Source organism: Harpia harpyja, chromosome 9 (assembly GCF_026419915.1).
Source record: "Harpia harpyja isolate bHarHar1 chromosome 9, bHarHar1 primary haplotype, whole genome shotgun sequence".
NCBI lineage: Eukaryota > Metazoa > Chordata > Aves > Accipitriformes > Accipitridae > Harpia > Harpia harpyja.
In genome coordinates this window covers 45,882,244-45,910,217 of record NC_068948.1, presented here as the reverse complement: position 1 = coordinate 45,910,217, position 27,974 = coordinate 45,882,244, and the positions used below count along the sequence as shown (strand labels likewise).

The 27,974-nt window shown below is 47.5% G+C and overlaps 3 protein-coding genes and 1 long non-coding RNA gene across 20 annotated transcripts in view; 2 read left to right on the top strand and 2 right to left on the bottom strand.

Moving 5' to 3' along the window:
* TBC1D10A (TBC1 domain family member 10A) overlaps positions 1 to 27,974 on the top strand; it is a 182,184-nt gene that overhangs the window by 75,249 nt on the left and 78,961 nt on the right. The gene's annotated exons all lie outside the window — the stretch shown is intronic.
* LOC128145977 (acyl-CoA dehydrogenase family member 11-like) lies at positions 5 to 19,165 on the top strand. 3 transcript variants are annotated; one of them, XM_052796892.1, is made up of 15 exons: positions 7 to 402; positions 3,914 to 4,146; positions 4,787 to 4,886; positions 5,827 to 5,944; positions 6,790 to 6,932; positions 7,018 to 7,176; positions 7,721 to 7,815; positions 8,091 to 8,190; positions 9,713 to 9,853; positions 10,649 to 10,741; positions 11,159 to 11,266; positions 16,491 to 16,662; positions 16,912 to 16,978; positions 17,289 to 17,461; positions 17,703 to 19,165. In XM_052796892.1, the coding sequence occupies exons 1-14, from the start codon at positions 103 to 105 to the stop codon at positions 17,413 to 17,415; spliced, it is 1,956 nt and encodes a 651-aa protein (XP_052652852.1). In that variant the 5' UTR covers positions 7 to 102; the 3' UTR covers positions 17,416 to 17,461; positions 17,703 to 19,165. The 3 variants fall into 3 exon arrangements, with proteins under 3 accessions (XP_052652854.1, XP_052652852.1, XP_052652853.1); XM_052796894.1 differs by having other exon boundaries at positions 5 to 402; positions 17,289 to 19,165; XM_052796893.1 differs by lacking the exon at positions 16,912 to 16,978 and having other exon boundaries at positions 17,289 to 19,165.
* On the bottom strand, positions 5,941 to 10,640 carry LOC128145990 (uncharacterized). Its single transcript, XR_008236648.1, has 3 exons — positions 10,391 to 10,640; positions 7,197 to 7,341; positions 5,941 to 6,484 (listed from the first exon to the last, which is right to left on the bottom strand). It is a non-coding gene; the product is annotated as an uncharacterized LOC128145990 (long non-coding RNA).
* Positions 22,872 to 27,974, bottom strand: part of MTMR3 (myotubularin related protein 3) — an 83,720-nt gene continuing 78,617 nt past the window's right edge. For 11 of the 15 annotated variants that reach the window (XM_052796862.1, XM_052796870.1, XM_052796865.1 and 8 more), the window contains 2 exons: positions 27,838 to 27,864; positions 22,872 to 25,413 (listed from right to left, as the gene is read on the bottom strand). In XM_052796862.1, coding sequence (XP_052652822.1) covers positions 25,242 to 25,413; positions 27,838 to 27,864 — 199 coding nt within the window. In that variant the 3' untranslated portion in view covers positions 22,872 to 25,241. The remainder of the gene's footprint in view (positions 25,414 to 27,837; positions 27,865 to 27,974) is intronic. The other 4 variants (XR_008236636.1, XR_008236637.1, XM_052796857.1 and 1 more) reach the window with 1 other exon arrangement.

The following is a 27,974-nucleotide window of genomic DNA, read 5'->3' as shown; positions in this document are numbered from 1 at the left end:
TTCACAACATCAAAACAAAACAGGATCGGTGCTGCTGTCAACCGAGGAAAAGGTCTGGCGGTGAGAGCCGTTGGCGTGACATGCTCGGGGCTTTGCGGGATCATGCTAACCTGTCGCCTGCCTTGGTGGAGATCCAGTGCTACCTGCAAGCCGTGGCAGTCGGGTCGCTTTCTGCTTGGCGTCTGGGAGAGGTGCCAACCGCTGAGTCGTAAAGGAGTTGACAGGACCGCGGGCCAGGGGCAACAGGTCGTCATGCAGCAGGAACAAGTATTAGAGGATCTGGAAATACCCCTTGCAAGGAGAGAAGCTGAGACCCTCTTCCAAGAGCAGCCCGAGACTGGGAACCCGTATTTGGAAGATGCTTTGCTTCGGAGTTACTTGAAAACACACCTTCCTCCCAAGGTCTGGCATGCATGTTTGTCTTTCTGTGTGTACACACTACAATTCTGGCTAGGTCACTGTTGAAGACTGTGAATTGAACACTTCTCTGAGCCCTTTGGTGCCTTCGAGCGTTTAACTGGGGGGAATTTATCAGTGTTCTTTAAAACTTGTTATCTTTGAATCGGTGCGGGGGTGAAAAATACTGCCAGGACATAAACAGGAAGCAGCTTGGTGCACTCCTGTGACGACGCTGGGTGTTGCAATGAGAGTGTTGTTTTGGGATTGTCAGCGCGGGCATTTGTTGTCTGGTCATCCAGAGAAAGAAATTTCAGAGAAAGGGAAAAAAAACTAAGGTGATTCCAAACTCTGCTGTGCTCTTCCACTTGTCTCCCCCCACCAGGGAAGAGGGGCTTTTAAGGAAATTCCTTTCCAAAGGAAGGGGGGGGGGTGGTGGGACTGTTCTCAGCTGAGCGCTCAAGAGGATGCAAAGGCCCGTTGAGGTTTGTTTGTTCTCAGCACAGGTCATTGGCTTTTCTGGGTTGATTTTCAGACAGCAAAGGCTCCGTACAGATTGCAGGGGTACAGAGAGGTGGGGTGAGATCCCTGAGCTGCAGGTCTCTGTTCTGTGAGGTCCGGTCCTACAGGAACCACTGGGAGTAGGCAACTCATCTCACTGGCTGTCCCGTGCTGTCACCCCAAGGACCGCAACTGTTTCCCGCTTTGCAAGGACCAGATCTCACGGAGCAGAGGGTGACCTCTCTCCCTGATTTACTCCAGCAGAAGCAATGCAATGACCTGTAAAGCCACCGGGTGAGTAGCAGGGCAGAACCCGGCTTTCAGTGACCCTCTCCCTGCCACTGCTTGCTCTCCAGGTCTGTGAGACCTTGCAGTCGTGGGGTAGTAAGAGTGTGGTGGCAGCATTGGTAGCGTGCTTTTGTCACAGCCCTCAGGAAAGATGGGAACGAGGCCTCCCTAAGCACCACTGTGGCCTTATTGCCAGACGAGAAGATGGGGGAAAAGGAGGATGCCTTTGGGCAACCACGAAGGTCTTGCTCCTAATCTGCACCTTTGGAAGCAGCATGATTCAGATGTCCTGAAGACTAAAAGGATCAGTGATGTCTTTTGCCAAGGCTGAGAGCTGCTCTCCGCTCCTTCCCCAAAGAGACAAAGCGGCTGCAAAATCTACCAGAGGCTCAGCAGCCTCTCCCTTACGTTTCTGTGCTTGGTCCCAGCGGGGCAGTGTTGCCTCAGCGCTGAAAGGGAGAGCAGAGTCTGCCGGCTGCTTCATGCAGCACCCGGTTGTCTGCAGCCGGAGAGCTAGCCCTCCATATGAACACCTTCCTGCCCGGGAGAGCAGCAACAGATGAAGCTTTGTGTGTTCCACTGAACCAGACACCATGCTGGAGGTTGATGCCTGTTGTACTAGTCACCTGTGTTCAGTGGTGAACACAGAAGTTTTCCTGGAATGGAGCAAAAGATTTCTTTCTTTCTTTGAAGCTGATTCCTGGAGAACACAGAAGAAAGCACCTGCTTTTTCTGGGGACTGTTTTGGAGAGGTGTCTGTTGGTCTTTGATCCCCCTTTAATATAAAGGATCATCTGTTTGCGCTCTTCGTGTGCAATAATTTGCGCATTTCCAATATATTTGTCCCTGGGACATCAAAGGACAGATCAGAGCGAATGAGACCACCCAGCAGATGCTGCTAGGTAGCAGCTTCAGCCCTCGCCCTAATGGTTTACAGATGCCATCTCCGTAGCCTGGTGTATGTTTTTTGGAGTGCCCAGGCTGCTCTGTGTTACATTCAGCAGTCACAAATGTAGGAGCCCTGATTTTGTTCTTTTACCTTGGAAATAAGCATGTTCACTTGGGCAACACGGTGATTTGTAAACCTACGTGTGCCCAGCTCACAGCTAGGCAGTTGGGTTTGGTTTCTTTTAGAATACATGGATGAGGTGAAGGGACTGTTGTAGTTTGAGTTCACTGTAGCGTGCTGACCAAGAGACCCGTTTGCTAAACTCATGTTCTTCTGCCCACAAAAAACTACCAGCTAAACATTTTAAAGGTTCTTGTGCTTCAGGGATCAGTGAAGTCCATGAACCCTGGATTCTTAGGTTGTGCCTCTAAAACAACCTTCAAATTGTTGTCAAGATATGAGAAGCATTGGAGACATACACCCATCCCAGCTGAATTCCACCAAGAGCAAAGAGGAGTGCAGCATGAGCTGTACCAGTTGACAGGGCTCTCATGCATGGTTTTTGGCTTGTTTTGTGATTTTTAATGCTGAGTATTTCACTGCTCACCTGAAGGAAAACTGGCTGGTCTGAGGATGGAGACTTCCAGAGTAGTAACTGGGAAGTGTGTGTTGGATCCTCATTACACACGCTGAATGGCAGAGTGATGAAAGAATCAATCACACGGGATGTAGTTTAATGAAAAGTCAATACAGGGGGAGAAAGGAAAAGGAAGAAGCAGTGTTTGTAGTTCATCATCAGCAAATTAATGTGTTTTATAATTGCACCATTTTGGGCACAGCAACTATGGCATTTACCTCCACGATTGTTATATTGAGAAGGAAATGAGCATCTCTTGAGGGGTAGAGAACAGCAAAAAATATTCCTCTGATGAAAGCAAATCTAGATCAGCTGGTTCTCTGACCCCCAATACAGTCTTGGATGTACTTATGCTAACAGGGGTCCAACAGTGCTAGAGGTTGGGTTCGCCTGGCCTAATTTTAATCATCTATAAGTCAGGTTATTTAAGTCTAGGCAACTTCACTAGGCTTTGGCCACAGACAGTGAAGAGCACTTGCAGAAGGCAATTCCTGTCACCTTGGAACAGGTATCTAAGGGGGTTGGAATGAATCACTCCTCTGTGGGTGCCATTAACTATGGACAGACTACTTGGTCCAGGTCACCCAAGCCTGGCTGAAATGAGGGCACATGAATCCTTATCCAGGGCCATTCAGGAAGCTGGATGCAGGGTGGAAGTTTGAATCTAGATACACTGGGTGCCAGGCTGAATTTCAAATGATTGCTCTGTGCCTCCTTTTCTAATCTGTTAGGCAGGTAACTACTGAGCCCAGTGGAAGTTTTCCTATACAGACGAAGGTTTTCCGTTTTTGGCAGCTCTTCCCCTGGCATTCTTCTCCAGCAGTAAATCACAGAGTGGCTGAGGTTGGAAGGACCTCTGGAGATCGTCTCGTCCAACCCCCTTGTTCATGTGCATCTGTGTCGTTCTCAGCCCTGATACAAAAGCTCTTCTGTCTTTTGTAAAATCCTGAGGTGCTGCCAAAAGTAACTTGAAAAAATGATTTGGGGGAAGAAAAAAAAAAAAGTGACAGCTGAGCACAGCTGTGCCAGCAGAGGCTAAGAGACAAGCTGTCCTGTTGCATTACAGAATGCATAGAAGGGCCAAGTGGCAAGAGACCACTAGCACCGCAGGACAATATGGTCAGTCCTCTGCCTTTCCAACTAGGACCGAGGCTTCTTGCCTTCCAGGGAGATGCTGAAGGGCTCTTCATGTTGCTTCACAGGTACTGGAAGAGGTGAATCAGGATCTGGAGAGATTTGGAAACCGTCTGCTAACCAACATCAAACATCTAGGATGGGAATGCGAGTTGAACCCCCCTGTGTTTCGGCAGTATGATGCCTGGGGGAGGCGGGTGGATCACATTGTCACCTGCTTGGCCTGGAGGAGGATGAAAGAGATTGCGGCAGAAGAGGGGCTGATTGCTGAGGCCTATGAGAGAAGATACTCCAACTGGAGGTAACTGGGAGAGAATGGGAATGACATGGTGCCTGCCTGGTTATTCTTAGCAAGGTACATTCAACATCTTGTAGGACTGAACTTCTTGTTGTATAATGGGTAACAGATGATGCATGGACAAAAGCACACCTACCGCTGTACTGAACAGCAGTGTCTGTCCGCTGTAATGTTCCACATCGGCAGTGATAAGCCGTAACTAATGGCCTACAGTTGATCATAATATTCTTTGATGTCACCTTCCTGATTCTGGGGCCTGGCAGTTCCCTGCACTGCTCCAGCTTTACACGCATTAGCTTTAACATGGCTAAAGATCTGGGATTTTACTTGCAGTTTCATTGTATTCCAGCCTCTGGAGACAGACCCCCATTTCTTATTTTTAAAACCTGCACTTAATGTGCACCAACTGGCAAGCAATGCCTTCCACCCAGCCTTGCACTGGCAGCCTCTCTGGGACCGAGAAACACTGCTGCTCCTCTTCTCTCTTCCTGGCTGAAACAGTTTTTGCCCTCTCAGAAATGAGCAGTCTGATTCTCACCTGTTTTGGCTGTATTTTGTTCCTCTCTTCCTAGTCAAGATGTTTTATCCTCCTGCTGTTGAACTTCTGCATAACCTGTCTGTTTTCACTCACTTTTTTCCCTAGCCGTCTGCACCAAGCTGTCAAACTGTACTTATTTTCAAGCTCCTCTGGAGGTTTCGGCTGTCCACTGGCCATGACTGATGGGGCAGCCAAAGTCATTGAGGTATGAGCTCAGCTGGTCTCCGAGGGCACAGCCCACGTCCTGGCAGCGCTGGTTAGAGACTGGAGCACCGGCCAAGGATGGAGGAGAGCTGATCTGCCATCTGGCTCCGGGCATGGCCTTTCCTCGCTCTGTGACTCAGCTCCATCTCCCACTGCCTTTCTCCTTTAGTTACAAAGTCTTTGTGCCCAGGCTAGCTTTTATGTTTACTTACAACACTGTATACAATAAGGCCTTTGCTGCACATGAAACCTGTGGCACTGCCGGTAGTTGGAAAGGTTTTCCGTATGTTTTTACTACGAGATAGTTTGTTTTCCTGTTCCTGGTGTGGTGTGGCAGTTAAATGTGTTGGGCCAGATCCATACCTGATGTAAATTAACCAAGCTAGCAAGACTTTCCCAGTCTGAAGATTTGGCTCTGCATCTTAGTGACACCCTTTGCACTATGTCAGTGGCTGTGTAAGATGCAGAGAAAAGTTAGCCCTTAAGTAGCCAGCCCTGGGCACTTTAATTCAATAAAAAGAAAAAAAAAAAGCATGAGGCAGTTACCTCTTTCCTGCAGCTCTTTGGGTGCTGATGACATCCAGCATATATGAACATATGCTGCTACCCTGGCACACGCGCTGTTTTGAAAGTTCTCTGTCCAGATGTCTAGCGGTGCAGAAATCCGAGGGGGGTAGGGATGCTCAGCACTCTTCTTTGCAACACAAGTCTGCACCTTCTGTCTGCACAGTGCTCCAGCAGCCGTGTAGGAGCTGGGCAGTTTCACAGACTCTCAGCAGTACGTGCAGATGCACTGCAGTGCAGGACACTCAGTGCCCCGCTTGCCTGCTTGCAGACCATCCGTTCTGAGCCTGGGACACACCAGTGTTAGTTAAGGCAACTGTCTAATTTCATCTACTGTGTTATGATCATCTTGGTTTCTTTTCCCTCCCCCAAATCAGTCACTAGGTATTCCTGGATCTCTGAAAAATGCTTTTGACCATCTGACATCCCGTGACCCCAAGAAGTTCTGGACCTCTGGCCAGTGGATGACTGAGCGCAGAGGAGGCTCTGATGTTGGTACGTGTTCTGAGGTGGGAAGCAACTGCAGCAGCAGCTAGATATGTGTTAGCGAGAATTAAGAAAATGGAGGGTGTGGGGAACTTAGAAAGCCTGGTAGCTGGTTTACAAAACTTCAGCAGAACTCATCCAAATCCTCTGCATAGCTCTGCTGTTTAACCAACAAAAGGCCCAACTTCTATCCACTGATGCATGCAGTACACACAGGCGGGTACAGAGCTGTGTTCCTTGCACAGATAACACACTGATGTCCAGCTCTATAATCTAAACCTTGAGCAAGACAGTCAGACCCATCCCAGCTGGGACTAGGAAAGCATTCTTGGCCTTCAACTTTTATTCCTTGGCTAATGTTAGTAATAGAGTGATGGGCCAGGAAACCTCAGAAGTCTGCTGCAGAGACAGAAATGTGGAAGGGGAGCTACCTGCATCTGATGAAGCTGCAGTTGGTTTCCTGGTGGAAGGGTCAGCTGTGGAGCGAAAGATGTGCATCATTGCAGGACTCCATTCCTTAGCACCCTTTGTTCTTGGCTGTGGTAGCTCCTAAAGAAATGGAGGCATTGGATTATACACCGTGGTACATTCTGCTTACACAGCACTGCCATTACCAGCTGTTAGTCTGGAGCAATTGCTGGAAAGGCTTGCAGTTAAACAGAGCGTACTTCCTTTCTAGTACTTAACTCTGGCTGCATTTCTTACCCAGGGTCAATGAAAGAGATTAGCAGCTAATCCATACTCCATCTTGATAGCAGGAGGTGACTTAAAAGAGCTGCTGCTTAAACCAAAAATCGGCATTGATCGATACAGAAGTTCCCATAAAGCCAAGATGATCTGCTCCTTTCTTGCAGCTAACGGCACCGAGACAGTGGCCAGAAAGCAGCCAGATGGTACATATCGTCTCTATGGTTTTAAATGGTTTACATCGGCTGCTGATTCTGATGTGGCATTAACCCTGGCCAGGGTAGCGGACGCTGAAGGACAAGTAAAACAGGTCTGTTTGATGGTGGAACCAGGTGAAGGAGCAGGGGCTTTCTTCTTGTTTCATTGTAATGAAATCCTCTTTACATGCCTTTCAGTGGCCCCAGGCTTTCAGCAACCTGTCCCTGTTCTTCCTGAAGGTTCGAGATGAGGAGGGGAAGCTGAACAGCATCCAAGTGCAAAGGCTGAAAGATAAATTGGGCACACGGCAGATGGCAACAGCAGAGCTATGGCTACATGGAGCTAAAGCAGAGCTAGTACGTGAGGTTTCACCTACCTCTTGGGACTGGGCTGGCTTGGCATGGCAGACCACTCATGGGGGTTTTGGCAGTGATACCAGCTGAAGTTCCTCTCTTCCACCTCTGTGGCTGGCTGTTCACTTTGCAGAACACTTCACCAACAAGGCTGTGTGTGGGACAGAGCTGAGAAGGGCTCGGGAAAAGACGGGAGGGAAGAAAAAAAAAAAGTCATTTTAGGCTGGTCATTTCCCTAATCCGGTTGCATTGACCCAGCCGAGGGACAGTTCTGTGTAGCATGCAGGTAGGAACAAGCAGCAGGGACCAGAACTGATCATGCTGACGTGGTCTCCAAAGCCACCTCTCTGGTCACGCCAGAGACTTGGCTAAAATGAGACAACCATATTTTAAAGCAAGCAGATCTTTGTGGTGCCTGAGGACAGATGGAGACGAAGTGGACAGCCTCTATCTATCTGTCTGTTGACACAACTTCCACTTAGATAGACGTCCACTTCCAAGGCTGTGCAAAAGTCTTACATCAGCCTTTGTTCCTTGATGCTTTCAGATCTCTGCAGAGGGTCGTGGAGTGGCCTCCATCTCCAACATGCTGAACATAACTCGGATCCACAATGTCATTGCTGCAGTAGCTTCCATGAGAAGGTGAAGGCAGCATGGATCCCCCCAAAGCTGAAGGAGCAGCTTATCAGGACAAGGGGACTTTGCAATGCTCAGCATTGCAGCCAATTTACATCTAATGCCTTTGCAGGCATAGGTCTGGAAGCCAGCAGTGCTGGAGAAGGTTGGCCTGTGGGTGGGTGACCTAGGCTGGTGTGGTACAGCTGAGCAGGGTTCTTCCAGTAGGGGTGGCTGGAAGAGAAAGCTCAGAAGTGGAAGGTTGCTGGTCTAACTGCTTTCCCTGGCTGTATTCTCTCTAGGATGATCAGTCTGAGCAGAGAGTATGCCCGTAGGCGGGTTGCCTTTGGGAAGCTCCTCAAGGACCATCCCCTACACATGCAGACGATAGCCCGGATGGAGGTAAGGCTTTTGGGAGCCGAGCTGAACCTGTTGGTGAGGAAAGAGGGCAGAAATCCTCGGCTGCTAATGAGCACAGCCAGCCTGCCTCTGTGTGCAACAGTCAGATGTAGAATTCTCTTCCTGCTACAGTGAGATGTATGCAGCAGGGTAATTGCTATATTTTAGTGGGATTTGATCTGATGATAGACCTAGCTTCTCTGCCGGATTTCAGGTTATCCTAAACAACAATTACCTGGGAGCTATCCTGAGAGGAGTGCCAAAGTCATGCATGCACCTACTGTGTTATGCTGTGACCTCTGAAGTTGGTCATTAGCATCAGAGTCCAAGCATGACACCACGGTCTCCTAAAACGCAGTTAACAGACTCTTGTCCAAGACTGACACAGACTCATCCAACTTCCCTGGTAGCTCATGCACCAGGAGATGGGCTGTTCCCAGCAGGCTTGAAGAATTCCCGAGTAGTCACCATGCACTTTAGCTTCGGAGAAGTTTGTCTTCCCTGTGTACTTGCACAGTGCTCATCACCACAAGACACCGAGCTTGAGTACAGCCTCTGGATGTGAATGTCATCTAAGGCAATAACAGACAACAGAAGAGACAGCAGCATGAATTGGCACTCTTGCTCTGGGCTTTGGGAGGAATTTCACGTGTGGGCCTTCGCTCACTGCAGAATGTCTCACAGTTTTGCCACAACGCTGAGCTGTAGCAGCTCACTAGATCCACAGGACACAGGTGGCTTCACACCTCTACTAAACTTCAAAAAGAAGGCACACAGTTCTCTTCCTCTCACCCATCCAGGCACGACTCCTTTTCTTAAGTGGCGTTAACACCAATGCTTGCCCTTGGGCTGCAGTAGGTTCACGCAAATTTTTTAAAAAGTATTTAAAAATCCTCTTGCAAGGTGGGGGAAAGGGAAAGTGGTCAACATCTGTCAAACGTAACTTAAAGCTCCAGCATCTCTTAGCCTGTGGCCAGAACTCCACCTCTGAAAGAAAGGCCAGATCCTATATAGTCCCACAGCACATCGTTATGCACAGGGGCTACAGAGCTCCATAACTCAACGCTTCCCAAATCACAACTTGCCAGGGAAGCAAGTTGCTCAACAAGAAATCTGTCAAAGACCTTGCAGATCCTGCTGCTCAGAGGCTGACCATCAGATGTGCCATCTCGTGTCCCTTACCTTTGGAAAGGATGTGGATTTGTGACCTGGATGCCTGATAGGAGCTTTGATAAAGCTCCGAGTAGGCCTGATGAAATGGCACTGCCCCTTTCCTCATACTAGACTGCAGTGTCCAAGAGCAGCAGCTCTGGACTACTTTTAGTATTTCATGCTTTGTGCCTTGGCGGGTCAGTGGTCTTTGTCTTTGAAGCTGTGGGTCTGTACAAGCAGGAGTGGCATTCTGCCCAGGTCTGGGTATTGCACATCCCTTCGAGATAGTCTCTTGGCACCTCAGCAGACCAGGCTGGAATCAGCCTGAGTCAAAGATCCTTGCCAGTGAAGCTCCCCACTTCTCTGCCTGCAGGTGCAGACGCGAGGGGCGTTTCTTCTGCTTATGGAGATTGTTCGTCTGCTTGGACTCGTAGAAAACAACATGGCGAATGAGCAAGACCAGCTTCTCTTGAGACTGCTGACACCAGTCGCCAAACTGTACACTGGGAAGCAGGTATGGAACAACCAGTTTGATTAGCCCGGGGTGGGGTTGTGTGGCACATTAGCAACCACAGAGCTGGAAAGAGGAGTGATTAACATGGCCAACATGAAGGGCAGCGATAGCAGGGGATAATGGCAGTGACCTCTAGCTGCAGGGCCTGCAGCAATTATTGGTCTCTACTGAGGCTGGATTTTGTGGGTAGAAGACTTGTCCCTTTGATCTCAAGGCCACAGATCAGCTGTCTGATCAGAACAGACAGAGCCAGCACTGTGAAGTACTCCACGTGCCACAGAGGAATGCTGCTGAGGCTGCCCCAAGACCAAGGTGGGGCACTGAGCCACAGGGAATATCTTTCCCCTAGTTATAATAAATAGTAGAGGTGTTAATAGTTTAGCATTAGCCTTAATTTCAGGGGTCTGCCCCTCTTCTAATTGCCCTCAGCTTAAATACACAGAAGCTTACACACCATAGGAAAGTAGAAGGTAAAGACTGTCCTGGACTAGGGACACGTACTCCCATGTACCAAGCAAACCACAGGCTTACCCTTACCTAGAGAGGACTGTATTGAGACACACTGTCCATGGATCTTCTACCAAGGTTTGACTGCTCCTGCAGGTCCTCTCTCAGTGTTACTCAGTCTCCATTCCCCAGGCTGCTCCTCTAGCATTTAATGAGCAACGTGCCTCAGCAAATGAGTGGGATCCAGTCAATCCCATCCCAGCAGGAACTGCTGTGTGATGTTAGAGGTTTCTGGCTGCTCTTTCCCCTTGTGCAATGTGGGTCATGTCATCTCTCTGCATTTTGCAGGCTTCTGCTGTTGTTGTTGAGGCAATGGAGAGTTTTGGAGGACAAGGTTACATGGAGGATACAGGCTTGCCAGTCATAGTCCGCGATACTCTGGTAAGAAAGCAGCAGGAGAAGCAGAAGAAGCTCCTGGGTGTCACCTAGTCCCCTGCACAGTATTCCATGGTTGTCTGCTAAAGACATGCTCAAGGCAAAACAGAGTCCTCCCCGGACTCACTCCAGGCATGGCAGCTCTTTCCTAGTTGCCTTCCTGCTGAGCCCAGTCATCCCCAGGGAGGGGACGCGATTTGTTCCTGGTGCTGGGGTTGTTCCCTAGCTCAGTAACGGAGCTGGGCTCCTAGCTCTCATCACCACTGCTCCTTGCCACTTGTGGTGAGGCAAGACATCTCTGGAGATTTCATTGATATCCCTTAGCTCTGCCCCATGTCTTTGTTTCCTCACGTTCCCTTTTCTTTATTGCAGTCGCTCCAAAAGTCTCCTTCATTCTCTTCCACAGACTCTTCTACTCCACAGGTGCTGTCCATATGGGAGGGAACAACAAATATCCTGTCACTTGATGTCCTGCGATCCCTCACCAAGAGTCAAGGACAGGTGATGGCTGTGTTCTTCTCCACAGTGCAGGTGAGCCCACATCAAAAGCACTGGTCAACCCGATTTGTCCACCTTAGCAGAGTCTTACTTGGTGTTTATGCTCCTACCTGAGACTGGTAGGGAACATGACCAAACTGAAAGCTTTAGACAAGTATTCAGAAGGTGTCTTACAATTCTGGTCTTTAAATAGCACTTACAAAAGCAGAACGCAGGCAGTGCTCATTTTGGGATCCTTGTGTGCTGCAAAAAATGCAGATACTTTCATCTCAGCAGTGAAGAGTTTTGCATTGTCAGAACTCCTCATGACAGGTACCAATACAAGTATATTTTTAACATGAAAGAGTCACCTGCCTGAATCCAAAATAATTTTGTGGTTTTGTTTCTTAACTGGAAAAATACCACAAGACTGCTGAATATTAAACCTTCACTAGGGCTACCTACTACCTTATGACTTTCTATTTTTATTCCCACTGAAAAGATGGAAAGAGCCAAAGGAATTCCATTGCTGCCTCTTCAGATTTGCCATTCTCTGGCTTTACCTACAGGCTGTTCTTTTAAAGGTGCTCAGATGACAGGCAGTCAGGGAGAGACCAAAGCAGCTCAGAATTTCATGAAGGAAAATAAGCATCAGCTGGCTTGGTATGTCCTGTAAAGGGAGACAGGAACCAGCCTGAAAGGCATGATCAGCATATGAGAGGGTGTTCTCTCAGAGATGATATTATTAATCCAAATAGAACAATCCAGATTACATTAGCCCAGATACAGTGAGAGAATCCTAGGCATCTGGAGTGCTGGATTTGACTGTGGGTAGCCTTCACTTTCTCATCCAGACCCCGTAAGAAGGGAAAGGTCTGGGTCACTGCACTCCCTGCAGCACTGACAACTGGATAGGTCTTTCAAAAACACGAAAGCAAGAGCCTGACTCCTTCTCACCAGTGGCTGCAGTTGGGAACTTCTGTTACATTTCAAACCCCCAACTCAGCTGTATTCTGTACAGAGCACCTCTCTGACCTCCAGAGATGAGTGTTGTCTTGCCATCCTCTCAGACAAGTTTTGATAAAGGAAAAACACCTCAAACACTTTGACTACCAAACAAGGCAGCCAAATCTGCTCATAACCAGGACTGAGCACACCCGCTAATTAAAAAGCCAACTGGTCCAGCTGCTGATAAAAAGCAGCTTAGTCTGACACTGAAGGTAATGGAGCGGAGAAGGAAAGGAGCGGGTGGTAGGCTCTAAAAATAACTTGGAAAGAAGCCAGCTGCCACAGGCTTACACTTACGCTTATTTAAACAAATACCGCACAAAGGTGCCATACTGCAGTCCTCAGAGCACCTCACTGGTGTAGCTGAGAGGGCCCCTCCAGCTTCTTAACAACTGGGTAATCAGAGAAGCATTAAAGAACACAGCGACGTGATTCAGAGCAGGTACCTGCACAGCAGTAACACCAAGTATTGAGATTTATTAATTAGCAAGCTTATCGTTGCTCTTGCACTCCCACAAATCACGCTGTATATGAGACTGGAGGGTGAACAAGTGAGCACTGACTTCAAAGGTCTCCAAATTCCGGTAAGTGCCGTTGCATTTGCTGTTCATGTCACACTGAGGCTGCTTCCATTTCCACAGAGAGTGCCTGGAATGGGCTTAGCTGGGAGAGCAGTGTTGATGCACCGATTCTGGATATAATAGATCATACTTGGCAAATAACCTGGACATGTCAGAAAGCTTTTCCCTTAAGCCTTTGACAGCCAGGCACTGGAAAGGCAGACTGGGAGGTATTTCTGCAGAGTGTCTCTGCAGCATCGGGCAGGAACGTGCTGAGTTTCTACACCAGAATCAGGGTTTCACTCACAGGTGATAAACAACCTCTTTCTGAGCTCCAGGTGTCCAAATTCTCTCAGTCTCTGGGAGTCTGGCTCATTTTGAAACATCCTTCCCATTCCTGTCTAGTGAGGAAATCATTTAGCCCTTCATAAAGGGATTTTTACTGCTCTAATCCATTTCCTTTTTATTGATGCACACAAGACTAGTACAATTTATTTTATGTTTGTCCATCAAGGTTCTCAGTTTGCAGGATTTGTGCCCAATGACAGGCTGCTTTGAAGAAAGCAGTATTAGTACTTAGTACGGCATAGCGCTTTGTTCTCTGAAGGTCATATCTCAGGGTAACTTCCCTGCTGACCCCACTGCCACGTATTTTTGCTTTTATCCTGTGTCAGTTGCCTCTACTGATGGTGGGATACCCAGCGCTGATGGTGCTGTGATCTAGGAGCAGGAACCCAATGTTGTAATTATCCTCAGGAAAAGGGAAATACAGAGAACTTCCTCATCCTTGCACAATGTGATTATGAGAAGCTGAATTTTTAGGGTTCTTGATACACAGGCAAGTTTGTTACAAACCACCTTGTCCAGAGGCAATTAGTCTGCAAAGTCTCGGGAGAACACATGGCGAGAAGAGCAAATGTGAGAGACAGTCCTGGATTCCAGCTCAGCCATGGTGGGAGTTTCAGGTGGATACTGCATGGGGGCAGTCATTTCATGTTATACTAAAAATTTATTAGCTGGAATTTTGAGCCAGAGCATTGGGTGTACTTTAGAATTCAATTACAGTCTGAAAAGTGACTCTAAAATAGCACTGGGGAATTATTTGATTATTGCATTGTAGTCACTTTAGATTAAATTTGGTCACATTGCAGTACAGTTGTGTTTCTGAATGCCAGTCCTGCAGGCATCTTGCAGAGCTCAGAATCAACTGCCTTATGCATCAAGAATGACTGCGTAGGGCTGAAACTCTAGCTGTAAATCAGACGTACAATCTAAGCCACGTCATGGTGTTTTCAGGTCCTTTTCAGAGCATAACCACAATTTTAACACAGCAGGAAATAAATCTAGGTTATTAAAGCGAGACTACATGTTTGCTTGAAACATTAATATGAGACTTGTGCTTCTAGCCCCATTTTGGATGTTCTGCCTGTTGCTGTATTTTTAAATACTCATGATCATACTTTAAGTAAAAACCATTCTGACAATCTTGCTTGGTAGCTAGTGAGAGCAAACAAATGAGCAGCATCTTAAAATTCCTCAGTGAAAACCGAAGGAATCGGAAATATTTGAGCTCTAAAGCTCTTTTGCTCTCTGATGATTTCAGCCAGAAAAGAACGGTACAACTGGCGCAGCGACGCCGTGTGCGTGTGCCTCCCCTCAGTTACACCCTACGGGAACTGGAGCAGATCAACATGCGGGAGAGAAAACAGGAGCTGCTTCTGCCTCGAGCATCGTCCCTGAAGCAGCTCTCCAGCCTCTCACTCTCAAATGCAGGGGAGGACGGGTCAAAACCCAGTTTGATCTTTCAGAAGATTCAGTGCTTTTGGTTAGGAAAAGAACGAGTGTAATCTGAAAACAACAAAGTGTAAATTATTGGAGAGCAAAGAGAACACAATGTCTTTTTTTCCCCCCTAAGGTTAAAATGATGCTTTTTTTATTCCTGGTCCATACTACCCAGGTCTTAAAATCTTAAAAAGCAAGGCAGCGTAGGAGGTAGCTGTTCGTACCCCAGCAGCCATAAGCACGAGGGTGCCGACAGAAGCGCACATGTTGTCGCTGTGCTTGGCCTGTGTGATGCTGGCTTCCACCCAAGCTGCTGGGAATATGTTTATGCCTTTGGGGTCTTTGATCCTTGTTAGCAACAAGCTCCAAGCTACTTTTAAAACATCTTATTAGCATTCTGTGGGCTTGGAGGGTTCTTTGGACTTTATCTTGGCACTAGACCTAACCGCTTTAACGATGATGTTTTCGTATTCGTACAGCATATGCTGCGCGAGTATTTATGTACCGCTTCGCCTAGAGCACAGAATAGCATCCATTGAGGATTGTGTTTTTCTTGTATTAACAGTCAGAAAATACAGGGCAGTGGTTAGGCAGAAGGTGTCGTGCACAGACGTACTGCAGAAAACAAAGCTGCGTTCAGCTCGTGCAGTCCCAAGTCCTACTGTGCAAATAAGCTGTATTTTCACGTACTAGCAAGAGGAACTGCATGATCACTTAAGCACCAAAAGCCTCAAAAACATAAAAAATTCGTTCTACGCAGCAGACACTTATAGGTTTTAGCTTCATAAATAACCTGCAAATGAGACTAATTAATGAAAAGCACCTCCTACCACCTGCTATGCTATTTAAACACGTAACGGTTCCTTTCTGCGATTCTGTCCAAGGTAATCCTTTCGTTCTACTGCAGAGAGATAGGTTTGATTATTGTAAAGATGTTATCGCGGCACACGAGGCTCCTGGGCTGAGCCCACCGATGAAGGCAGGGCCAGCCCTGAGCGCAGGCAGCGCAGGCAGCGCAGGCAGGTGCCTGGGGCGGCCGAACGGTGGTGGCCTACTTTGCTGCAGCAGAGCCCAGCTGCAAGTGCTGCAGGGGGGGGGATGCAGGGTCTGGAGGTCGGTGACGGCTGCGTGGGTGAGAGCTGGCTGCTTCTCCGCCTGTGTGACTTCAGGGGGACCGAGCTGTCACCCCAGCCTGGCAGCTCCATGCAGAAGGCACGCTCTTCTCGTTCGATCCCTCGTAAGAGGGAATAACTTGGGAAATGCAGATTAAAGGCTAGCCTTTGCCGGTTGCATCCAGGCAGCCATGGGCATGCCATGTCAAAAGAGCAACTATTTTAGATTCTCTCGGCAGAGTATCACTTGTGCTTTCACAAGGTATTTGGGACAGTGGAAAAATTGCAGCTTAGCTGAACCAGGGGGAGCTTCTAGGTGGTGCTTTTGGGCACAGTTAAATGCCTGACATCCATCGGAAGAGAGCCACTCTGGTCCCAGGGCCTTTCCCACTGACATGACTTGCAGGGAAGAGCTCCTTGAAATCTGCATTTTCCCACCTGGACACAGCTCTAGCATCTTCATGGAAGTAAAAATATAAAAAAGGGAGATTAGAACCTGATACGAGTATGCAATTAGAGGGAATTGGGGGTGTGATCTGGTCTCCGCGTGCAGCTGGAAAGCCAGCACGGAAACAGCAACACACTCACAGGAATTGTCCGTCCTCAAGGCAAGGCTGCGAGTTTCCTTTTGGCAACGTCCCCTTTCCTGCTGCCGTGCGGTGCTCTGGCCGCTCCACCGACGGCAGTGCCTGGTACGGCCACCTTGATTTAAGCTTTTTGTTAGTAGCTGCTGGGCGTGCTCAGGATTTCACCAGCCCCGTTTCCTTGCAGAAGGTAAACATGCTGTAATTTTTCCTGTGATTGTTTTCTTTGCAGAAAAAACTGGAGCTGGCTTCGAGCACTGCGAAACTGGAACCTGCCGTGAAGCAAATGCGGGATGCCGTCAGCGGTCTTGCACAGTTCATGCAAGCGGCTGGTTCAAGGGGAGCCACGACCATGGAGCTAGCAGCAAGAGACTTCTCCTACACCCTAGCAAGGATCTATGCAGGTAGTGGGGAAGACAGAAATGATGGATTTCAGACCAGGAAAGGGCTAGGAATCAGTCCTAGAATGGCCTGGTTTTATACCTTCTGGGTAAAGGGTGGAGTTTCAAGGAAATCTCGGTCCCCACCTTCTTTCAAACTGAGGCAGCTCTGCCTGGCAAGTGCTGTTGGGAAGTAACCACCACCTGCTTTTCACGAGCCCTTGCTGTTTTGGCTGGAGCCCGGGAATACTGATGTCTCCTGCTCTTCCACAGGAGCTCTTTTAATTGAACATGCAGCTCGGCCTGATGCTTCCGCCACAGACATCTGTGCTGCTCAAAGGTAAGCAAAAACCTCCTCTAGCCCTAACCTTTTTAGATGATTTCTTGTGCAATGCAGCAGGCTTTGCTCTGCCTCACCAAGCGATCTGACTCCCTGCCATGGTGAGACCCAAACTTTGTTATCATCTCCATCATCGATGGAGACAAACCCCATTCTGGGTTGGCTGCTGTCAACATCACGGCTTTCCCCTGCCACGGGGAATCTCCGTTCTAGTAGTGACGAGAGGGACCCAAACCGGGCAGACTTCAAGCTGAAACCAGCCCTGTCTGCGTAAGGGGGCTCGGACAAACTGTTTGCATCCTCTGTTCAGGTGGTGCAACCAGGAGCTGTGTCCTGTGGCCAGGGCGTTAGAGAACAGCAGCTACGAGGCTGAGGAAGTGCTCATGGACAGCGCGCTGGTGTACGAGGGCAGCCCTGCCTGCGGCAGCAGGCTGTGACTCACCAGAGGCAACTGGGAAGCCCAACCCCCAGGGGAAATTAAAGGTGGGTTGCAATCCAAAAAAAAAAAAAAAAAAAAAAAATCCAAAAATCCTCAGACAGCCACGAATTACAGGCACGGTGGGGACAGTCTACCAGGGGCCAGACCAAATCCTTCTGCAGGAACGCCCAGCTGCACCACCTCCTCCAGTATGAAATCCACTGCTTTTGCGCTGAGTTATTTGCTAACGCAGACGCAGCCATTGAGATTCAGTCCAAGATGCTGAATGTTCTTACTGTGTTTTAGGCAAAGACAAAGTGATCAAATCCAGATAGTGACTTGAAGCAGCAGCTCTTCAAGTGCCAACTGGTGTTCTTTTTAAAGAAAAGCAGCCAAAATCAAACTGAAAATTATTTGAAGCTGATTAAACACAGAAAACGACCATTTTTCCCCATTCACCTTTTTGCTTTCCAATGCTACACACGATCTTCCACCCTGGTACCTGCCAGGAATGGGGTTTTCTTCCAGGGCAGCCTCTTAGGCCCACCGTGGCTGTGAGGATGGTGCGTCCCTTCATACAAGCAACCTCCCCGGGAACTGCTGCGCTGGGCTCAGGACCCCCAGCTCAGCGGCTGATCTTGGCAACTTGTTGGGTAAAACAAAGGCTTTGTAACTTAAACTTTCCATTTTCCTAGCCAAGGCTACTGTTAAGCAAGGTGCTCACAGGACACTGCTTAGTCTAGCTCGTGCTTCTGATTTTTCCTTTTACGTTCTACCTTGTCTCAAACAAGCTTTGCTTTTACTTTAACCTGGAGGAGAGGCTTTACCTTCACATGTATGGTTGGGCACCTTGTCCCCGCTAAAGCTGCGAACTCAGCTCCGCAGTCAGCCGACATGGGCAAGAAAAACATTCTCAGCCTACTGTGTTTCAAACACGGGATACAGGCAATTGTTATTTGCGGCTCCATAAATGGTCAGCGTCAACATCAACACTGCGGTGCAAAGTCCTTCTGTAACAGCTTAGGGGAGGAGGCAATTTCAATTACGTCACTCAAATTACATCAAAACTGTACCAGTTTGGCAACAAAATTAAAGAAAAAAATTAATTTTCTTAAATTTTTCTTAAGAAAGCTTTTTTTATTCTCTATGACCTCCAGAAAACTTATTCATTCCCTATGCATGTGTCCTAACGATGCTGCAATTCATACCAACATAAATTCTGACGTAAGTTTTAGATTGAAATCCAGTAATCCTCCACCAAAGCAAACACCTAAATATTGACTGCGTGCTTCTCTTCACCCTCAGCCCATCAGTCTGCCTACTTAGTATTACCCTGATGACTAAAAGTTGCTAATAATAGAAGAAAAACAATAGTAGAACAAAGACAGTTGGAATATATAGCTGTGAAGTGCTACAGCAGCTAGGATAGCGAGTGGGAAGAGAGGAAAGGAACCGTTTCCTGAGCACAAAGTCATCCAACACTTCACTGAGGCCAAAGCCCGCCGATGCAGGAGGACCCAAACAACCAAACGCTGCCTCCAGGGAGGAGCCGAGCCATGCCAGCGCCTGTGGGACACGGTGAGGAAGGCTCTGTGGGCACGCTCTGTCCCAGCGCGGGGATCACAGGGCTGAGCCAAGCAGAGCTGCCCTCAAATCACACAAACACCGTTTAGCCAGACCCAGCACCCAGAGGCCTTCCACTGCAGTGTTTCTCTGCGTCCGTTATATGTGCATTTAAGTGAATAAATAACATTTGGCTTTGAAAAATCCCCTACGTCCCTGTAGTTGTTTGGTGTCAAAGGTCTTACAGGTGTCAAAGCACGGAAACCTGTCGTGCTGTGTAAAAATCAGGAGAATGGGAAAGTGAGAGAACAACACGTGGCTCTAACCTGAACGATGATGGCAGCAAAGTCCGTCACCAGATTTGCACGTGGGAAGGGCAGAAGGGTCCAACGGCACGCGATGAATGCAACGCAAAGTGAAAGTCATCGTGTTAGAATTGTTTGCAGGGCTGCTGATAAACTGTCGGGATTCTCTGTTCTCACTAAGTGCTCCTCTCCAAAGCACAGGGCTTTGGCAAGCAGCGGTGCTTTCCATGCTCACTGCCTGCCTGGGATTTCATGTCACCACTTTCCTATGTATTTTACATAGTTTTTTGAACACCAGGGTTACTTTTTCCTAATATGTGAGCTATAATTTGCCTAAAAATAAGCCCCACAAAGTGGGAGGCCTGCAGATGCACCGATACAGAAAACACAAGGGACTGTAAAATTGTCACCGTGTAGGAAAATGACAAATTTATTAAGATCTAAATATTCACTCTGAGGCTACAGCAGAATAAATGCTGTTACAAACAAGTAAGCGCTAGGGTCTAACACTTTATACTGCTGCTAAACAGCTCTCTGCTCTCATAGGTTTGCATGTTTTAAAACATTTAAATGTTCTTGAAGTAATTAATCAAGAATCAGATGTCATTTTAATACAAATTCCACCAAAAAAAATGTACAATCAAATGCATCACCTGTTGCCACTGCAAGGTAAAAATCATTTCGTAACATAACTATGGGAAATCGGTTTAAAAAACATATTTGTTAAATAGTAAGATAAAACTTTAGCAGCATTTAAAAAATTTGAAAGTCTGAAGAATATGATAATCTTAAATCCCAAAATGCAACAATCCGAGCTCCAATGCCTGTATTATGTGTGTAAAATGAAGGGATGGGAATTTGGTATTCCTCTGCCCAGGAAAGGGCACGTCTACATGGCGTAGGGACAGCAAGACAGATGAACGCTTGTACAGACGTGGCTGTATTAAAAGGTTACGTTTCTCTTTCTGCATCCTTGCTCTAGTGCTGGTGGATTCTCTCTTTTAACAAAAAACTGAGCTGAATTGTTAAAAAAGAAACTTCACGCTGCCTGTGCTTGGTCTGGGCTGCCTCCTCAGCCCTGCCCTGCTCTTCCAGCAGCAGATCTGCCTGTGAAGGCACCCCAGGGGAATCGCTCGTCTGTCCTTCAGAGAAAAAACCACCAGGAGCAAACGCAATGCCTAGCAGCGCAGACTGCACCGCTGTGCGGGCGCTGCACGACCAGAGGTTGCATCACTCACCTTCCTCACGACTCAAAAGAGCCTAAATTGCTGCTTTTGCTTTTTAACCAAGAAAGGTAATTCCGTGGAACTCACGAGCCAGTTCCGAGTGATGGAATCCAGCTGAGGGCAGCTTTAAGGAATACGTAAAACCTGATCCGGATCCTGCACCTGAGCAAACGTCAGAGAGCCGGCCTTCGCTCAGCACTGAGCATCCCCTTCCAGCACAGCCCAGTAAAACACCATCTTCTAACTGACCCTGGACACGGTTTTCTCAAAACCTCACGCTGAGTAATTCAGGATCGATTAAAGGGACAATTGTAGACTAACCATAAAACATCTGCACAGCCCTGTCTGTTAAACAAGCTCTGAATCTGCTCAGCTTTCCTGCGTGTGGCTATTGCCCTTTGCAGCCTCGTAACAGCTCAAAACCCCTCCCAGCGCAGGCTCCATCCTACACCGACGGCCTTTCCTTTGTAGCCGACTGGTTCCCGACACCTTCTTCCCCTTCGCCACCAAAGAGCCTTCGGTTTTCCATCCTACATGCTGCCACCACCATACCTCACCCGTATAATTAAGCTGTGATCAACTAATTGCTGCCCAGCCTGCAAGATTGCTGCTGCTGAATGACTCCTGGGCCACCACACTGCAGTATCACCACCTCCACCGGCAAGGAGAGGCTGGGCTTGCTGCTGTCCTACCTGGGGACGAGAGGGGCCTTCAGTTCTCAGAGATTTGTCTTGTTCCTCAGCCACTAATACTATCTGCAAGACTCCCGATAAGCCCTACACATCGCCTTTGCATAAGGAGATTGTTTTACAGCATGTAAGACAGCGCTAAAGCTGCCTATTGCGATAGTAGCACTGCTCTCCTCTCAGGCTCTCTGCTGTTTGAGAGCTGTAACAAAAGGAAAGAGGAAAGGATGTTCGTTAGGAAGAACTGATCACCGGGAAATGAGCTTCTACACAATGGCAGCTGTGTGCTCCTCTAGCAGAGCTGCCAGGCTGTTGCCGCCCCTGACATGAAGCCCTTCTGCACAATAAATGGCTTCACACTGTGTGGAAGTTAAAAAAAAAGCTCTCTAACTCCCTCCAGCAGCAGCAGAGACGACCCCCGGGGTTTGGCTCAGCGTTGCCGAAGCAGAGAACATCCAAGCAGCGCGGTGTCCGGGGCTGGGAGTACCGGTGTGCACATAACATCTGGAACCGCCGCGCGACAGAGTAATGAGTTACTGAAAAAGCACTTAGAAGTAACTCAAGTATGAAAGGAGCTATATAAAATCAAATTCTGGTGTATAATTGAAAATCTGCTGTTCCTTTGCATGTTCTTAATAGTGCAAAACATTATATATGCTTTGCTTTTTTATTCTGGAAGCTGTAAATACTACCACCAGCTGTGATCACAGCTCTGCCCAGAATCTGCAGTTTTATTTGATTAAATAAATACCATGAGATCATAAAGCAATTGTGCACAACGTCTTGTGATTAGAACAGGCCTGTCCCAAAATAACTCACAGTTGCTCAAGGAGCCCTTCACTCCGAGAATTCAGGGCAAATCCTCTCTCTTGACTTCAAATACATAAGGAGAGAAATAACTGATGGAGTATGAGCTTATGTGACAGGAGCGCATGCAGCCAAGCAGCTGAAACGAGCAAGCAGCCCTAGGAAAATGAGAATAATCGGACCCCTGTGCAGGAGACTTTTGCAGGACAAACAGCGGTTGAGTTTTCTACCTTCTGGGAAAAGATTAAAAGATATTAAACCTGAGTGAGTTTGGTTTGTTCCCAAAGAGCCACGGCTCCACCATCCAGCATTGAGAATAAGGCAGAAAGTGTGCAAATGAGAACCGAGCTCTGATCTCCCCACCCCGCTGCCACTGCAGCGAGCGCTGGCGCTTGCTCGCTGCAGGGGAAGGGGACGTCAAGCTTCCTTTTCCAAACGTCACTGAAGGCAGGGTGAATTCCCTGGCGACCTGGGCTGCTCCTACATGTGGGCTAACATCATCGGATCAACGCTTTGAAAGATGATGGTTGGTTAAGGGGAAAAAGAAAAACAAGGTACCGAGGAAGATGAGACCCTTACACAGTTCTCCAGGCTCAGAAAACCGTGCCGATTGTACTGACAGTACCTGGTGGTACATGCAGTTTGTGTCTTTTCCCCCTCCCTGGGACTCTTGCACCAGGAAAACCAAGCTTAATGTTTTTTCTTCTAAGTTTAGGAGCAACAGTGTGTTGTTCTTTGCAAAGACACACAGTGGAAAAGAAAGCAAGAGGAGGCCTGCTGCAGCCTCCTTTTTCAAAGGCCTTGGTGTTTCTGCTGAACCTCAGATATATCCCCTACGGAAGGACAGGAAAGAAAAATAAAAAAATTAGAAAGTGTGTTAGCAAATGCTCCCATGCAAAAGTCTAAACTTTATTCACTTTTATTTATATATTTAACAATTCTAAAGTATTTACTTCTCGCTTTGACAAAAATGAAAAATATAGGAGCACTTTACTCTCTTGAGGAGAGAACGGTTATATATACAGCTATGGAGAGATACTGGTTCCTCCTTTACATACAAAGAAAAATAATATTAATAAAAAAAGTGCTTCATCGATCAAAAAAAGACTAAGAGCTGCAAGCATTTATTCACACTGTACATCACAGACCCCAAAAACCCGTATCATAACCTCTTGGCACCTGTCATTAGGAACTGCAGAATCTTAGACTTATTTTTGACTGTCTATTTGCACCACAAACCCACACAATGTTAGTGTGCAGAACTACATCGTGTCCCCTAAAGTCAAACCTCTAATCGCCCCCTCCGTGGAAGAGCCAGAGATGGGAGCTGCGTGTTATCCTTTTCCTGCTCCAGCTGTCTCTGCTTTACACGGAACAGCAATGCCTACAGTTCTGTTCCAGATACTTGCTGCACTGGTTTAGGAACAAATACTTCTAGATACAACTCGACTGGAGAACCCATCTTTTATCTTTGCTTTTCCCTCCTGATGGTTTGAAAAATGTCTCAAAACCCATACCCGGGGAGATCCCAAGATGCTTCATTACCAGATCCCCTTCCCATAAGGACACAGGCTGCTCTGCTAAATCAGCCTCCTGGACATTCATTTTTGTCTCGTGAATCTTCAGCTTACGCCGCAGCCGTGTAATGATCCTTGTGAAGGGTGTGGGAAGTTCAAAGCCAAAAATAAAATACCTTGACATTTCCCCATCAGACCTAAGAAATATTCTGAGATGGTTTTCTGTGTGTGATACTCGCTTTGGATTATGTGATTCTGACATTCCAGGGAAGGGAAGCGCTCCTTTCCCAAGGTTTCTTAGATTTTGAACTTTTCTATCTAGAACTCTCAAATACTCCAGCAGGATTCTTGAGAATATCACGAGAGAAGTCGGAACTTTGTCTAGGCAATACACTGTGAAGCAGGATCTACGTTTCTTCCTTGCCAAATTGCACTAAGCAGGCTCTATCAAAAGGAAAAGGGGACGAGTACCTAACACTCATTTAAAAACATGTATTCAATAGATTCACACTTTAATGAGGTGACTTTAAAAGCGACTCAGATTGGGAGAGAAGGAAGAAGGGGAATCCATGATGTATTTCAGGTCTTTATAAAATCCTCAGGCAGGTTTTTCCTATGTGGAGTACACTGAATACAGACTGAAAAAGGAGAAGACATCCCAGGAGTATTACAAGCACCAGTGCACTCCTCATGGACCAAGCCCAGCAAAAACACCAGCATATCACAGTTGCTCTTTCGTTGGTTTGGATAGTCTCATTAAAGTGCGAGTCTGCACAACAGCACAACAGCCCGTTTGTATGAACCATGACAAGTGCACTGCTCCAAAAGTAGCTTCGCATCGAGTAAACCATCCTAGAGATGGGGCAAGGATAGAAGTCAAAGGTCTTCTACTTTCCCATTCGGTTTTAAATAATGAATTGCATTTACAGAACTTCAGAGAGAGGCGCCAGTGTAAAACCCATCTCAGCTCAGCAGCCTGTTCAATCCCCTTCTCACCTCTCGCAAACAAGCACCCACTTTCCTTAGCCAGCGTTGTCCAGGTGTTTCCACTCTGAGCCACAGCAGCAGGGCTGATGGCAACCAAACACATCAATTGTGTGTGCAAGTGCAGAGCCGCTGAGTATGGAAATCTGTGATTGATTCCCCCTTCACGCAGCGAGGATAACTAAGCCCACTCTAAGAACAGAGAGGGAGAGTGCTCTCTTGGGAAAGAGATTCCCATTTCTTCTAGCAGCAACAGGTTCCCAAACAGCAGTTTCTTGTTTGGAAGTAACAGGAGTGATTGAAAGCACTAGCACTGACGCTACAGGTATTCACACTTTGCACACTGGCTGGACTGATTCCCCTCTTCTCCTTTCCTCCACAAAATCGTCTGTCTGCAACAGTTCAGCAGTGGGACAGTTAAATACAAAAGGGAAATCTGGTTCTGGCACCAGCTCCCTTCCCACTTCCACAATCTTCCAGCAAACAAACATACATATATATTATTATATATACACACACACGCGCGTAGACACATACACACAGATAGGACAGAAAGGAAAGGGGGAATAGCTGGAAAAGGAGAATCCCACAATCCAGCGGTACGTCCTCAAGGTCTGTCCCGCCGAGCAGTGTTCCACGCCCCAGCCTCCAAAGTGCACGGCTCCCGCATCCTCCCAGCCTCAGCCCATCGAGAATCTGCGTGTCTGTTGGGGAAGAGTCAGCATGGCTGCTCCCCCGCTGCTTCGAGGCTGGAACTTCAATTTGACGTGGCAGTGATGGGTTTATCCAGTTCGAGATCAAGGCTGGAACTGCTTGGGTGCAAGCTGCTGTAGCACGATTTGCAGACTCTGCTGGGTTCAAAGAGCTGCTGGCTAGGAACGGGCACCTTCTGGTTACAGCAACTGGAGCAGAACACATTTCCACAATTCCTTGCATCAGGAACAGAGGAAAAATGGAAAAGAAAAGATTAGAAGCAGTTTGACAAAGTTACTCGAGTTCTAAAATCATACTATTCACAGTGTTGTGATGGGGTCAGCCCTGGAGACTGCAGTTGCTCCTCCCTAAGTACCATGATGCGTGGCAAAGACAACCACCACCATCTGCACCCTGGGCTACTCGCTTCTGAAGCTGAAGCAGAGCTCTAGGGACATCAGAAAGGAGCACAAAGCAGAATTACAGCTCATTAAATGTCTCTACAGTGACGGCTCTTCTGTACAACACTGCCTCGTGTGAAACTGGAGGGAACTTACCCCTCCATGAAACAGGGGTAAGCTCTCTCCCATGTCCTGCAGAGAAGCTGAAGCATGGTGCTACTCATCACTGTCACTGCTACCTTGGGGGCACACGGCTAAGAGAGGGGCTAAGGGAGAGCAAACAAGGGGCCTTCCTCCACAAAGGTGTGGGGAATGTGGTGTCCTGGCCCCTGCTCACATCACTGATCCAGCTTTGCGTTAGAGACAGATCAGATACTGCAGTCCTGGGAGGAGTTAGGAGTCTCTGCTCCTTTACTCTTCTAAAAGTGTGTGCTTGTAAGTACCAGCACAGAGGCATTTTCTTGTTTCTTTCAAATGCACTGCTGCAAAGTTTAAGCATGGGACAGATGAAAGAAATTAAAACCAGTTGCAGTTGATGCAATCCTCCCATTGCCCCAACAGCGCAGTCCCTTCTGCGGCGCTCCCGGCAGTCCCCCGCTTCTGCATAAAGTAAACTGAGTCAACAAGGATCATGCAAAGCCATGAGACGGGCAGCCAGGTATTTCATGCTCAGAAAATGACAGCAACACTGCGGCAGGGTGAGCGGTCTCATACACATTCTTGTCAGATGTCAGCTGGTGGAGGCACGCTGGCACATGCACCTCACAGGAGGCAGGGATAAAATTTAAGTCTTGAAAATAATTACCTTCTCTTCGTGCAGCCCCCTCAAAACCTGCTGCTGCTCAAGCTAGCCTGGTGTGCCCTGTCCTCCAGACTCATCAATTCTTACAAGGAGTTCAGAACAGCACTCCAGGGACCTGAATTTTGCAAGCTTACCTCCAGTGCCTGATGCCCTGCTCATTAACTCTTTGGCATCAGGATTTTGTGCCATTATTGTTCTGTGCTAGAAAAGATTTGCTGCTGCCAAGAGACCAACAGAGAATTCTGCCTACACCCAGCAGCTTTGATTAATCCTTCATTGCCAAGAGACAAGATTTCCAGATGCTGGTCATTGATGGGGAAAGAGTCAGCACAGAAATCCCATTTCTCACTTCAATGGGCTAATTTTCTCAGCTCTACACAGCAGCTCCCAGTCTCAAAGCTGCAACCCTAGCACTAGGAGGCTCACAATGGCTAGCCTTTCTGCAGTGGTTTTGAAGCCTTCTTAAGGACCCTGTTAGAAATTACTATCAGAAAAACCAGCAGGAGTGAAAACAGTCCCGTGAGGTGTTACACAGAAACACCCTGCAGAAAAGCAGCTCCGACAACCCACATCTCTGCTGCTCAAAGAAGGATTATCCAGCAGAAGCTTGCTGTTGACGGATGAGGTCAAAAAAGAACCAGAGGGATTAAAACAAATACCTGTTTGTTGTAGCTCACCAGCTTCCTACCATGTGCTTGGGGTTTTTTTGTTGTTTTATCCTTCTGCGATAGATAATAGTGTTCTGTAACTGTTCTCCCCCGAGCTTCGGAAAGCTCTGAACAACTCATTCTTTCTATCCTGGTGGTCCTCTGCTTTGCTTGAAAGATTAAAGAGACCTTAAAAAACAGGCTGGAAAAGCGATCTTGCTCCTTTGAGGAAGGGTGACTTACAATCATGCTACTGACACCTCCTCTTCTTACTAAGTCACAGATGTTTATCCATTTTTTGCGATACTAACCCTCTACCAGCTCTGCATTACCTGTTACTGCTACAGTATTTTCAGTCCTTCTAAAATAAGTGGCAGGTCTTTTGTCAACACACTGCACAGTAGTATTAGAATTGTTTTATAACATGTGGACCTCTCCCAAAAATAAGGCAAAAAAGGGAAAAAAATCAAAAATAAACACGTAATGGCTAAACTTGAAGGATAGTCTCTTCTCAGTTAGAAGTGAAGCATTCTCTGTTACTCAAACACACGATTTACTGATGGTGAGTGTTAGTGTGATCCACATCCCCGTTTAAGCTACCAAAAGCCAAGTCCTAAATGCCTTCTGTGGCAAGAGGAGCCTGTTTATACAGATCTAAACATCCAACAGACTGTGCTAGCCACCCACAGCTTATTTCTAGTGATTTCTAGGCAAGTCAAAAACAAAGAAGGGGAATAGATCGAGTTAGTTTGGAGAAGTTACCAAGAAAACGCAGACAGACAACAGACAGAGGCTGTTGTAAATGCTCACCAGATTTGATCAACACGTTCAATGTCCCTGCAAGGAGGGGAGAAAGAGCTCAGAGGGGAACAAGCAAAAGAATCAAATAGTGGCAATGAAGGAAGCTGGATATGTGTATCCTGCTCAAGGCCTTACAGTGTATGGGT